We start from the raw sequence: 14414 nt of genomic DNA, 5'->3' as shown, positions 1-14414 counted from the left end.
TAATGACATCCGGCTCAATCTTTCTATTAGCCTCAATGCAAATTGGACTTTAACACTTTCAGTGATTGCAGAGGTATCACTGACTCCCAAATCTGTTGCATAGAAAAAGGTTCAGATAAAACTGGGGGAATTTCAACATGCATACTACAGCTCAACATAAGGCATTCCTACACAAGCAAACAATAAAGATGTCAATGTTGAAAGGTTTTATACTTGTAAACCAAATCAGAAAAGGAATCAATAAAAAAAGAAACAAGCAAAAGTATTATATTGAGAGGGAAATGTTTAGTAGCATGTCAAGAGTTTTATAAAAAGATTACGAGATTCCTAGTCATACCACATGGGAAAAATATCCTTCATTTTAGCTTTTCCATGCAACTAAAATGAGCACCTATGTATGTCTCATTTGCCAGTAATTGGCCCAAATCCCTCTAGCTCTTTCCTATCCATAAACATGTCCAAATATCTTTTAAGCATTGTAATTGTACTTGCTTCTGCCTCTGGCAACTAACTAACCACCCTAACTAACTAACCATCCTTTGTATGAAAAACACACCCCTCAGATTTCCTGTATTTTTTTCCCTCTCGCATTAAACATCTGTTTCTATTTTCCATCTCCCTAGGAGAAAGACAAAATATATACGTTACTTTTCTACGCCCTTAATTTTCACACTCTCTAACACCTACTAAAGATATTTAAAAATAAACAGTGAGGATTGATTGTTGAAATAATTTCAGCAGATGGAAAGCCACTGCACAGGCTGGAACAACACAAAAAAGCTAAAGGATCTCAGCAGGTCAGACAGCCTACACCGAAGGAAATGATCAGATAATGTTTTGGGTTGAGTGCTTCCTTCAGAGATGGATAAAAGGAAAGGAGATAGCCACTATAAAAAAGCTGGAATTCCCTTTGTGTAATTCTGAAACAAAAATGTAATGAAAATTAGTAAATCCTGAAGTGGGACAACATTCTTCCCAAACTTAATTTTCTTAGTAATCATCAGAATGTTTAACTACCTAACTTGAACTTTTTTGTTTGTCCAGCACCTTTTTACCCAATAAGATTGTAAATCAATCAACTACAGCAAAACACACATTTGTGTTTTGTGTGATTTCCAATCTGAGAAAAACCACAGATTTTGTTTATTCACATAATAAGCTTATACTAGCTTTGCTTCTCTTGACTGCTTGCAACTGCAAAAGCCAATATTCAGATCCAGACTGTGATCGCTGATCTTCCTGGACCTCAAATATAACCCAGTGCATGTGCCTTGACTGCATTATCTATGGAGGTAAAGGATCATTGTTTCTCTGGACTGAAGGACATTCTAGGCTGCTGCAGCTAACCTCTTTCAACATCTCGTATTATACAGTTCACTTTGGCATATAGAGAATAGAAATTGGCAAAGAGGAAGGGTCAACAGTGTTAGCAAGTAACAAAGCAGAATATTAGTTGGACAAAGTGAACTTTAACAGAACATAAAAAAAGAGAGAAATGAAGTTAAGAGAAGAGAGGGACTAATTAAAAAGGCATTGATGAAGCCTGGACTTACGTGAGTATCAAGACCCTACTAGAGAAGTCACAGTAAACAAAACATTACAAAATTAAATGAACAGGGGTCATAACATTAAAGAATAAAATTCATCAGGCTCATGAATTATGAAAAAAATGTGTTGGGTTGGGAACTGGATCATATGTAACGTTTAGGTTAAAAGCACTGGCAGACATAATGTTTTAGAATTGGGAATGAAGACAGCTCAGAGACATGAATTAAAGTAAAATAGGAAGAACACTACGTAACTAATCAAATGAAAGAGAAGAAAATTGTCAACCTAGATAGCACACATTCTCACACCTCTAGACAACTTGGGAGAAGATGGTAGAAGAAATGTGACACACATTTAATAATTCAGCTGAAAAGGTGTAAACTTGAGGTCTGGCAGCCAACAGATATTAAATTTAAGACTTTTAAAAGGAACTATAACACATCGAAGGAACGATAGGAAGCCTTGAGTGGAAGGAAGAGTATTCAACAAAGACGCACAGAAAAACTAAAAGTTAAAAATGTAATAATGTAATAATTAGATGTAAAATTCAGCAGGAAAAGCCTTACATCACCAATCTCATTGAATTAATTGAAGAGGTAGTAGGTTAATCTTTTTCATCCAAGCTTCCAAAAGGCCTCTGATGGTTCCATATACTAGATCAGAATACGTGGAATCAGGTAACAAGGAGGAGAAGAGATCTGCTGCAGGGTGCAAGAAAGAATGCAGAGCATGGAGGTAAGAGGTAGCTCTTCAGAATGTCAGCAGATGGGAAGTGGACCAATACTCTGTTATATTAAAATCAGGAATCAAAAATTAAATCTGTGCAGTTAGATGAACATTTAAAATTGATAACTTCAGCAATTTGCAGAAAGATATTACGGTATTTACTAAATGGGCAAACAAGTGGCAGATAATTAATGGTAGGTTTGACATTATGTCAAGAAAAATAAGGAGGCTGCATATTATTTGAAAAATACGAATCTAGACTGGGTACTGCAACTCTCAGACTGATCGCCACCCTTGATATGCATATGGTGAGAATAATCAGCTCTCTTATCCAGTAGTTTTGCAAACTGGCAATTTAATTAAATAAATATATTTTCTTGTTATATGATGGGATCTGAAGTTGAGTATTGCATCTTCAGTACAGGTAATTCATTTCATACAAAAACAATGCTGCTGTAGGTAATAAAAATTGACATAGTCATTGATTTTTCAAGAATTATAAATTTTTAGACATCACCTTCACTGTAAAAAGAAACAATAAAAATACTCAGGTTTGTTGTACAAAATATAACTGAAAAATATATTTAAGCATGATTTTTGATGAACAACTACTCTGGTCCTGAAACTTATTTTGTGGATGGATTTCAGTTACCTCAGCATATTATTTGCAATTCTATTGCTTAGTAATTCATAACTCAGAAGTTACATTAAATATACAATATAGAAGTAAGAGCACATTATAATGCCTTTGGAATTCATTGTTTTGAGGTCACTGGAACTGAATTTCATAGGGTAGATTATGACCCAATGACATGATGGTATTACAGGTGGAATGATGCTGTCAAAGTATTGAGAGACCCATGAATTAAAGTAATGAGGTGTAAAGTTAAGTTCGCTGCCACTGCTGTGTGTTGCTTATTATGGACAATGATGAAGTTACCTTCTGATGCACCATCAATAACTCTAGGAGACTGGAAGTGAATGATAGGCTTTTATTAACAGCGAAAAAGGGACCACGACCATGTTGAAGACTGAGGGAGGAGCAGTGCCCCCAATCGCCTTTATACAGGGGTCTGTGGGAGGAGCCACAGGAGCAGTCAGTGGGGTGGGGCGTGTCCAGACAGGTATACATAGATTACCACACCTTTGTAGGCAGGTAGGTACGTACCTACCTACCTAGGTGATGTATCGCTGCTGGAGCAAAACATGCCATGATAAGGAAAACTCATCCAGGAGCAGGTTAAAATTGGTAAGTGAGTAAATTCATTTATATTGTCATATGTACCAAGTGTAAAACTCTGCATGCCATTATTATAAATAATTTCATTGCAACAATGCATTGAGGTAGTACAAGGGAAAGCAATAATATAATGCAGAATAAAATGTCACAGCAGGATTGAAGTTAGCATCAATAAATTGTTTTTTTAAGTTAATGATATTTCATCTTCTACTTTAATTATGCATATATATTTTAATCTTTCCTCTCTTTCGAGTAGGATCATTAGAAGCTTCAATAATTCATGTCTTTATTTTAAACTCCTAGTTTGCTGACTGTAGAAATCCTTCAATCCACTCGACAACTCAGCCTTCTGGACGACACCCCAATGTTGCTGACACACAACAACTCTGTTCAGGGTTCCGAGAGGTCAGAGGCCGTTAGATACTATCAACAGGCAAAGTGATAGCAGAGTTGGTAGAGCCACTGTCACAGCTCCATCAAAGCAGGTTCAATCTCAACTACATCCCAAAGGCATGCAGGTTGATTGGCTGCTTTAAATTCCACACATGGGCAGGTGAGTGGAAGTCCTGGAGAAGTTAATGAGAATGTGGGGAAAATAACAAATAATGCAGACTGAGTATGAATATGAAATTGATATTCGCTGTGAACAATGAATTGAGGAGCCTGTTTTTCTCTTCTCTCTCTCTCTCTCTCACACACACACACACACACACACACACACACAGACACACAGACACACACACACACACACACACACACACACACACACACACACACACACACACACACACACACACACACACACACACACACACACACATCTCACTGCAGTTCCATTACAGATAGAACCTCCCTTCTATCTATGTCCTAAAGCACTCATACCTTGCATTATCAGGGTAAAATGTATGAATAAGAAAACTCAGTTTTGCTGAACAAGTATAGTTATTGTCTGAATTTCCTCACTGGGTGGTTCAATCTGATTTTTCTAACCGTTTATCAAACAAGCTTCACTTAGTGAACCAGAAGGATTATCTTACAGCAAGAAGCATGTGGATCTGCCAATTACTGTCACTCTTCAGACTTGGTGACCATTTTTTGCTAGTGGGCTTCTGATTGACTTATCTACCAGAAAAGACTGAAAACAGGTTTCTACTTGAAATTGTAGAAATTACTTCATAGAAATATTAAACTACTTCCCAAAACTTACTGGATTCAAGCTGTAAGCCAACTCGTGAAGGATACCACTGTGGACCTGAAACAAAGGTGAGTAGAGTTATATTTAATATTTTCACGTGGAGTTGGAACTAATAACTTCAAACCTTCATAGAATAAGAGGGATTTAAAATGAAGAACTAACTATTTACTGCTTATGGAACTACCAAGCCCGTGATCACTTTCACCTTCTCTAAACAACAAGACCTATAAGTGTGGTTGACTCCTCCCTGCCCCTCTCCACCTCCCAGTCTGCTGCTTTTACCCCCAGTTACATTCAAACATCCTCAAGAAGAATGAGGGTAGTGTGAAAAAAATCTAGCGTTTTTGTGTGCGTGCTTTGCCAGGAAATAGCTCAGAAGAATGGTTGTTCCAAGTGTGTGGTTTTAATAGTGCATTTGTTGATTGATGGGAGTTTGGTGTTTCCACTATCTTTATCCAGTCATGGCATATTACATTTCAAGAAGGCAATTGGATAAGCCCCTGAGGCAACACTCCAAGATTTAATCTCCTGTTGTTGAATCATATGTTCTTGTGCTCTGCAGAACCTCCCACCATAAATAAATCTCTTCCACAAGGTTCAAGGTCAGAGTGTGTAAAATAGGGTGCCCTCTTCCCTGCCAATCAGGTGATTGTTGTTCTCACATCTCCCAAAACTGCAGAATGGTTTCAGATGTCATCTCTCCATTATGAGGCACTGGCATGGTGGGTATGAGGAAAGATTGGTCTCAGCTAGTGCACTGACCCACTGCCATTTCTGGAAATCTTGGCCACAAATACTTTCTCAGCGTTTAAGCATGAGAGGTGAACACGAGTCATTCACAAACAACACCAGGACAAACCAAGGCAGTCAGTACCATTTCACCAATTAATTTTCTGGGTGAATTATTGTTTCATTTGAAATCTTCACATAAGCTCAAAACATGTGAAATTGGAACTGGAACAAAAGAGTACTCTTGGGATAAACAATGATTTGGAATTTTGCTGTTGGCTTCGGTGATAAATGACTGCGTTCTTTGTGTAAAAATGTCCTTTAGTACCTTTTAATTCCATGTCGAGAATATTAATCCAAGTGATGCTTTTCTCTTTTTTTTAATATGTGAGGGATGATTGATAAGTTCGTGGCCTAGTGTATAAATGTAGGAGGGAACTATGGTGAAAAATAAATGTGCCAGGTTTTCTAAAATTGACTCCTTCTACCTTAGGCCACAAACTTATCAATTACCCCTCGTACATAACCTTACAAAGAATGACAGAATTTATAATTAACCATCAGCTACAAAAGCCATCCCTTCTGAGAGTGCAATTTTATTGGAAAAGCAGAAAAACACAATTTCTGTGTGTTTAATAATGCCCTGATGGTTTTGCTGCAGATAATGAATCACATTCTCCATAAGCTGAAGAAAGTGTTGGCGGTTCTCAACAATGGCCAAGCATAGAGAAACATGAACTCACTGCGCTGGGAGAAAATGGTCCTCAAATGTACAGTGGACGGAATGGATCTGGTGAAAGGAATGAGCTTAGCAGAATTTGCAATATACAGTATGTACTGTAGTTCTGGAACAACTGGATAATTTTAAACCAAGCTGAAGAATGGTTATTACAGTGTACAAAGTCAGTGGACAAAAGCAATGGTTTTTAAGACCATAAGACATAGGAGCAGAATTAGGCCATTTGGCCCATTGAGTCAACCATGATTGAATGGTGCAGTAGATTCGATGGGCCAAATTGCCTAATTCAACCTCATTTCCCAACCTTTTCCCTGTAACATTTGATGCCATGTCTAATCAACAACCTATCAATCTCTGCCTTAAACACACCTGTGACCTGACCTCCACAGCTGCCCGTGATACAAACTCCACAAATTCACCACTCTCTGGCTAACAAAATTTATCCATATCTGTTTTAAATGGGCACCCAATTAATTGAGGCTCTTGAGGCTGTGCCATCTCATCCTAGATTCACAAACTATGGGAAACATCCTTTCCACATTTATTCTGTCTAGTCCTTTTAATATTCAAAAGGTTAAAATGAGATCCCCCCCGCCATCTTTCTAAATTCCAACGAGTACAGACCTAGAGCCATCAAACATTTCTAGTATGATAATCCTTTCATTCCTGGAATCATCCTTGTGAACCTCCTCTGGACCCTCTCCAATGCCAACAGATCTTTTCTTAGATGAGAAGCCTAAAGCTGTTTATAATACTCAAGGCAAGGCCTCCCTAATGCCTTATAAATCCTCAGTCTCACATTGCTGATCTTATATTTAGACCGCTTGAAATGTATGCTAACATTGCATTTGCCTTCCTTACCACTGACTCAACCTACAAGTTAACCTTTAGGCTGTTCTGCACAAGGGCTCCCAATTCCCTCTGCATCACAGATTTTTGGATTTGGATTTTGTTTTTACTACCAAATGCATGACCATGCATTTTCCAACATTGTATTTCATTTGACACTCTCTTGCCCATTCTCCTAATCTAAGTCCTTCTGCAGCCTTCTTGTTTTCTCAACACTATATACTCCTCCACCAATCTTCGTATCATCTGCAAACTTGGCAACAAAGCCATTTAAAACATTGATATAAAGTGAAAAGAAGCAGTCCCAAACTGACTGCTGCAGAACACCACTAGTCACTGGCAGCCAACCAGACCAGGATCCTTTTATTCCCATTTGCTGACTCCTACCAATCAGCCAATGCTCTAACCATGTTAGCAACATTCCTGTACTACCATAGGCTTTTAACTTGGTAAGTAGCCTCATGTGTAGCACCTTGTCAAAGGCATTCTGAAAGTTCAAATATACAACATCCACTGCATTCCTTCATCTACCCTACTTGTAATCTTCTCAAATAATTCCAACAGGTTCGTCAAGCAAGATTGTCCATTAAGGAAACAATGCTGACTTTGTCCTATCTTGTCCTGTGTCACCAAGTACTCCATCACCTTATCCTTCACAATAGATTTCAGCATCTTCCCAAACACTGAAGTCAGGCTAACTGGTCTACAATTTCCTTTCTGCTGCCTTCGTCCTTTCTTAAAGAGTGGAATGACATTTGCAATTTTCCAGTCCTCTGGCACCCTGCCAGAGTCCAATGATATTTGAAGGATCATTTGTAAAACCGCCACAATCTCTAATGTTACCTCTTTCAGGGCCCAAGGGTGCAATTGATCTGGTTTAGATAATTTATTTACCCTTAGGCTTTTCTGCTTTTTGAGCACTTTCTCCCTTGTAATAGTAACAGCACTCACTTCTCTTCCCTCACACCCTTCAAAATCTGACACACTGCTGGTGTCTTCCACAATGAAAATTGATGCAAAGTACTCATTTAGTTCATCTGCCATCTTCTTGAACCCCTGTTATTTTTTCTCTCATCTCATTTTCTAGCAGTCCTATATCCACTCTCTTCTCCATTTCAGTTTTTGCATACTCGAAAAAGCACTTACTATCCACGTTGATTTTTTTTTGCTAGCTTGCTTTCATACTACATCTTTTAGTCCTCCTAATGATTATTTTAGTTGCTCGCTGAAGGGTCTTAAAAACTTCCCAATCCTCTACCTTTCTGCTAATTTTTGTTTTGTTGTATGCCCTTTCTTTTGTTTTTACATTAGCTTTGACTTCCCTTGTCAGCCACAGTTGTACTATTTTGCCATTTGAGTACTTCTTTGTTTTTGGAGTATATCTGTCCTGGACCTTCCTCATTTTTCCCAGAAACTCACTCCATTACTGCTCTGCTGTCATGCCTGCCAGCAGCTCCTTCCAATTTTCTTTGACCAACTGTCTTCTCATACCACTACAGTGGTAATTTCATTTACTCCACTGAAATACTGCTACATCAGACTTTACTTTCTCCCTATCAAATTTCAAGTTGAACTCAATCATATTGTGATCACTGGCTCCTAAGGGTTCTTTTACCTAAAGCTCCTTAATCACCTGCAGTTCATTACGTAACTCCCAATCCAGTATAGCTGATCCCCTCATCAGCTCAACAGCTAACTGCTTTAAAAAGCCATTTTGCAACCATTCAAAAAACTCTCCCTCTTCAAATCCATTACCAACTTGATTTTCCCAATCGACCTACATGCTAAAATTTCCCATGACATTGCCCTTTTGACATGTCTATTCTATTTCCCATTGTAATCTGTGGTCCATGTCCCAGCTACTGTTGGGAAGCAGGTATATAACTGCCATCAGGGTCCTTTCACCCTTACTGTTTCTTAACTCAACCCTCAAGGATTCAATATCTTCCAATCCTATGTCACATCTTTCTACTGATTTGATGTGATTCTTTACCAGCAGAGTCATGCCACTCCCTCTGCCTGCCCTTCCTGACAGTCTGACCATGCTATCTTTGCTTTTTTACCATCCATCCTATCCTGAGTCCCTTCACTCCGGTACGTACTCCCCTGCCAAATTAGTTTAAACCCTTCCCAACAGTTCTTACAAAGTTGCCCCTCTGGGTCCCCCTCTGATTCAGCTGTAACCCATCCCTTTTGTACAGGTCATACCTCCCCCAGAAGGTATCCCAATGATCCAGGAACCTGAAACCCTGCCCCCTCCACCAGCTTCTCAGCCAGGCATTTATCTGCGAAATCATCCTGTTTCTACCCTCCCTAGCACATGGCACAGGTAGCAATCCAAAGATTACTATCCTGGTGGTGCTGCTTTTCAGTTTGCTGCCTAGCTCTCTAAATTCTCTCTTCAGGACCTTCCTATGTCATATGTACAAACGTTTGTATATGTACCAAGTCATTTAGCTGTTCTCCCTCCATCTCTAAAATGCTGTGGACGCAATCCAAGATTTCTCTGACCCTGGCACCTGGGAGGTAACATACCATCCAGGTGTCCCATTCATATCCGCTGAATCTCCTGTCTGTTCCCCTCTCTATGAGTCCATTATCACTGCCTATCACTTCTAAAGAAGTCCAAGAGAGCAAGGGAAAAGTAAGGAGAAATGTGGGCAAGAATGCTGTTGATCGAAAACAGAGGTGAACATTGCATTCCATGAATACTCTGAATTAAATAACGTTTAGTGTCTTAATCATTCTACCCTTGATAGACAAAAAGTGAAAGGAGACAGGGGAGATGGAAAGAATTCTGAAAACTCTCTACAGATCCCACAGGTGACAGCAGCAAAGGAAGAAGTTTTGTTCTGCTGTATTTTAATATTCCTGATCATCGTCCCTTGATTAGTAGCATCGCATGCCAGCTAATCAGCAATTGAAGAGCAGTGCACACTCGGCCACACTGTGCTGTATCAATAGTAAGTCAGAAATAATCAACTGTGAAACCCATTTCAAATTTCTTTTCCTCTACATGCCTGCCCTACTGAGTACCCAACATTTCCTCTCAGATTTCTTGCATCCACAATATTTGGTTCAACATTATTTTTGTTCTTGTTCTGAGCATTAGAAATTCTTTGACTGTAAACTCCTCATGTCTGCAGTATTGCCTGCAGTGGGCACTGAGCAAGAGGTCTCACATCTGGGTTCAGTCCTAATTCTCGACAGAGGTCTGCCACAAGAACTGCCAAGTTTCAATGAGTCCCCGACATCTCAGTTACCTTTGATAAAGCTTCCACAGCAATTGCAAACTACATGACTAAAGAAGGGATGCGCTTAGACCGATGGTTTGAGATGTGTCTATTTTAATGCAAGGAGTGTTGTGAACAAAGCGGATGAGCTTAGAGCATGGATCAGTACTTGGAGCTATGATGTGATGGCCATTACAGAGACTTGGATGGCTCAGGGGCAGGAATGGTTAATTCAAGTGCCGGGTTTTAGATGTTCCAGAAAGGACAGGGAGGGAGGCAAAAGAGGTGGGGACGTGGCACTGTTGATCAGAGATAGTGTGAAGGCTGCAGAAAAGGTGGACATCACAAAGGGATTGTCTACGGAGTCTCTGTAGGTGGAGGTTAGGAACAGGAAGTAAATAACTCTACTGGGTGTTTTTTATAGGCCACCCAATAGTAACTGGGATATCGAGGAATGGATAGGGAAACAGATCCTGGAAAAGTGTAATAATAACAGAGTTGTCGTGATGGGAGATTTTAATTTCCCAAATATCAATTGGTATCTCCGTAGAGCAAGGGAGTTTAGATGGGGTAGAGTTTGTTAGGTGCGTTCAGGAAGGTTTCTTGATACAATATGTAGATAAGCCTACAAGAGGAGAGACTGTACTTGATTCGGTATTGGAAAATGAACCTGGTCAGTTGTCAGATCTCACAGTGGGAGAGCATTTTGGAGATAGTGATCATAACTCTATCTCCTTTACAATAACATTGGAGAGAGATAGGAACAGACAAGTTAGAAAAGCATTTAATTGAAGTAAAGGGAATTATGAGGCTATCAGGCAGGAACTTGGAAGCTTAAATTGGGAACAGATGATCTCAGAGAAAGATACTGAAGAAATGTGGCAAATGTCCAGGAGATAGCAGTGTGGAGTTCTGCATAGGTACTTTCCAATGAGACAGGGAAGTTATGGTAGGGTACAGGAACCATGGTGTACAAAGGCTGTTGTAAATCTAGTCAAGAAGAAAAGAAAAGCTTACAAAAGGTTCAGAGAGTAGGTAATGTTAGAGATCTAGAAGATTGTAAGGCTAGCAGGATGGAGCTTAAGAAGGAAATTAGGAGAGCCAGAAAGGGCCATGAGAAGGCCTTGATGGGCAAGATTAAGGAAAACCCCAAGGCATTCTACAAATATGTGAAGAACACGAGGATAAGACGTGAAAGAATAGGACCTATCAAGTGTGACAGTGGGAAAGTGTGTATGGAACCAGAAGAAATAACAGAGGTACTTAATGAATACTTTACTTCAGTATTTACTATGGAAAAGGACCTTGATGATTGTAATGATGACTTGCAGTAGACTGAAAAGCTTGAGAATGTAGATATTAAGAAAAAGGATGTGCAGGAGCTTTTGGAAAGCATCAAGATGGATAAGTCACTGGGACCAGATGAGATATACCCCAGGCTACAGTGGGAGGTAAGGGAGGAGATTGTTGAGCCTCTGGTGATGATCGAGGCAACATCAATGGGGACGGGAGAGGTTCTGGAGGATTGGAGGGTTGCCAATGTTGTTCCTTTATTCAAGAAAGGGAGTAGAGATAGCCCAGCAAAAATTATAGACCAGTGAGTCTTACTTCAGTGGTTGGTAAGCTGATGGAGAAGATCCTGAGAGGCAGGATTTATGAACATTTGGAGAGGCATAATATGATTAGGAATAGTCAGCATGGATTTGTCAAGGGCAGGTTGTGCCTTATGAGCCAGATTGAATTTTCTGAAGATGTGAACAAACACATTGATCAAGGAAGAGCAGTAGGTGTAGTGTATATGGATTTCAGCAAGGCATTTGATAAGGTACCCTATTGCAAGGCTTATTAAGAAAGTAAGGAGGCATGGGATCCAAGGGGACATTGCTTTCTGGATCCAGAACTGGCTTACCCACAGAAGGCAAAGAGTGGTTGTAGATGAGTCTGCATGGAGGTCGGTGACCAGTGGTGTATCCCAGGGATCTGTTCTGCGACCCCTACTCTTTGTGATTTTTATAAATGACCTGGATGAGGAAGTGGAGGGATGGGTTAGTAAGTTCGCTGATGATACAAAGGTTGGGGATGTTGTTGATAGTGTGGAGGGCTGTCAGAGGTTACAGTGAGACATTGACAGGATGCAAAACTCGGCTGAGAAGTGGCAGATGGAGTTCAACCCAGATAAGTTTGAAGTGGTTCATTTTCATTGGTCAAATATGATGGCAGAATATAGTATTATTGCTAAGACTTTTGGCAGTGTGGAGGATCAAAGGGATCTTGTGGTCCGAGTCCATAGTACGCTCAAAACAGCTGTGCAGATTGACTCTGTGGTTAAGAAGGCATATGTTGCATTGGCCTTCATCAATCATGGTTTGAGTTTATGAGCTGAGAGATAATGTTGCAGCTATGTAAGACCCTGGTCAAACCCAACTTGGCTCACTACAGGAAAGATGTGGAAACCATAGAAAGGGTGCAGAGGAGATATACGGGGATGTTGCTTGGATTGGGGAGCATGCCTTATGAGAATAGGTAGAGTGAACTCAGCCTTTTCTCCTTGGAGCAATGGAGGATGAGAGGTGACTGATAGAGGTGTACAAGATGATGACAGGCATTGATTGTGTGGATAGTCAGAGGCCTTTTCCTCGGGCTGAAATGGCTGCCACAAGAGGGTATAGGTTTAAGTGCTTGGGAGCAGGTACAGAGGAGATTTTAGTGGTAAGTTTTTTACGTAGAGAATGGTGAATGTGTGGACTGGGATGCCGGCAACAGTGGTGGAGGCGGATACGACAGCGTCTTTTAAGAAACTTCTAGATAGGTACATGGAGCTTAGAAAATTAGAAGGCTATGGGTAACCATAGTCATTTCTAAGGTAGAGACATGTTTGGCACAACTTTGTGGGCTGAAGGGCCTGTATTGTGCTGTAGGTTTTCTATGTTTCTATGATTTCCAACAAGTTATTTAAGTGGCAACAACACTTAGGAGATTGTCTTTACTCAACCTTGAGTTTCTAGGAGTGAAAAATTTGCCTATATTCTTCTTTACCCTACTTGAATCTCACAAAGTGATAGAAATTTACAGCAGCTATGGTTCTGACTATCCAGCTATTAGTGGGAATCTTGATTCAAAGTTGTGGGCTAAAGTTTTACGCTGAAAGTATCAGCAAGTAATCCAAGGCCAATATCTCAATTTGGAGCAGTGGCACTATTAGAGGTGATGTCTTTCTGGTGAGAAGCTAACTAAGGTCATTGCAAGGTTTTTTATTGACCAACATCATAGATTGAAGTGTGGCAGCCTATTTTGTACATCTGGCCTTTATTTGTCCGAAGTGACATGTAAAGTAGTTCATTGCTTGCAAGCTGCTTTGGGAAGGTTGTGAAAGGAGCAAGTTGACTTTTTTTTTCTCTTCTGCAGTGACCAGCATCAAATAATTCGATACACAGTTAGAACTACATCCTATCTGTTCTGCCCATGGAATTCTGGTGTACTTAGCTATTTACCACTGAGGAAACTAATGCAACTTGATTGCAATTATATTTGGGGTCATTTACATGATCCAATTTAGTTTACATAACAAGAGGAAATATACTTCAAATGTTATCAATTAAATGTGAGAATCTGTAGTCTCATAGATGTGAAAGGCATTTAATATGTTTTTTTGTTGTTCTGCTTTCTCAGCACTTTGCACAAATGTGAGACGTCTGGTTGCTGCAGAAAAGGAAGACGGGAATATTGGGGGGGGGGTTCTTCACACAGAGTGTGGTGGGAGTGTGGAATGAGCTGCCAAATGAAGTGGTAAATGCAGGCTCACTTTTAGCATTTAAGAAAAACTTGGACAGTTACATGGATGATTGGGGTATGGAGGGATATGGTCCAGGTGCAGGTCTGTGGGACTAGGCAGAAAAATGATTCGGCACAGCCAAGAAGGGCTGAAGGGCCTGTTTCTGTGCTGTAATGTTCTATGGTAGGTTCCCATTGTCCATTCCTCCTAGCAAATTATTTCTCAAGTTGTGGCATAGCTGAGGAGGAATCAATTTATCCCAAGCCTACCAATAGTCCCTTCAGATAGAAAAAGCTGCTTTGGAAACACAAGCAGATTCCAAAACCAGAGAGAGGAGTCAGTTCCTCACCACCTCATACCTTTGAGAGTGCAGCCAAGTGTGA

General features: G+C 40.0%; 1 protein-coding gene across 1 annotated transcript in view; it reads right to left on the bottom strand.

Moving 5' to 3' along the window:
* The window catches only part of LOC132397467 (trans-2,3-enoyl-CoA reductase-like), a 182099-nt gene that overhangs the window by 120278 nt on the left and 47407 nt on the right, over positions 1-14414 (bottom strand). Inside the window, exon 3 of the mRNA XM_059976299.1 lies at positions 4722-4766. Within this exon, the coding sequence (XP_059832282.1) occupies positions 4722-4766 (45 nt within the window). The remainder of the gene's footprint in view (positions 1-4721; positions 4767-14414) is intronic.

The sequence above is a fragment of the Hypanus sabinus genome, chromosome 7 (assembly GCF_030144855.1).
Source record: "Hypanus sabinus isolate sHypSab1 chromosome 7, sHypSab1.hap1, whole genome shotgun sequence".
NCBI classification, from domain to species: Eukaryota; Metazoa; Chordata; class Chondrichthyes; order Myliobatiformes; family Dasyatidae; genus Hypanus; species Hypanus sabinus.
Note: the sequence above shows the minus strand (reverse complement) of the source record. Positions and strands in the feature narration are given on the sequence as shown.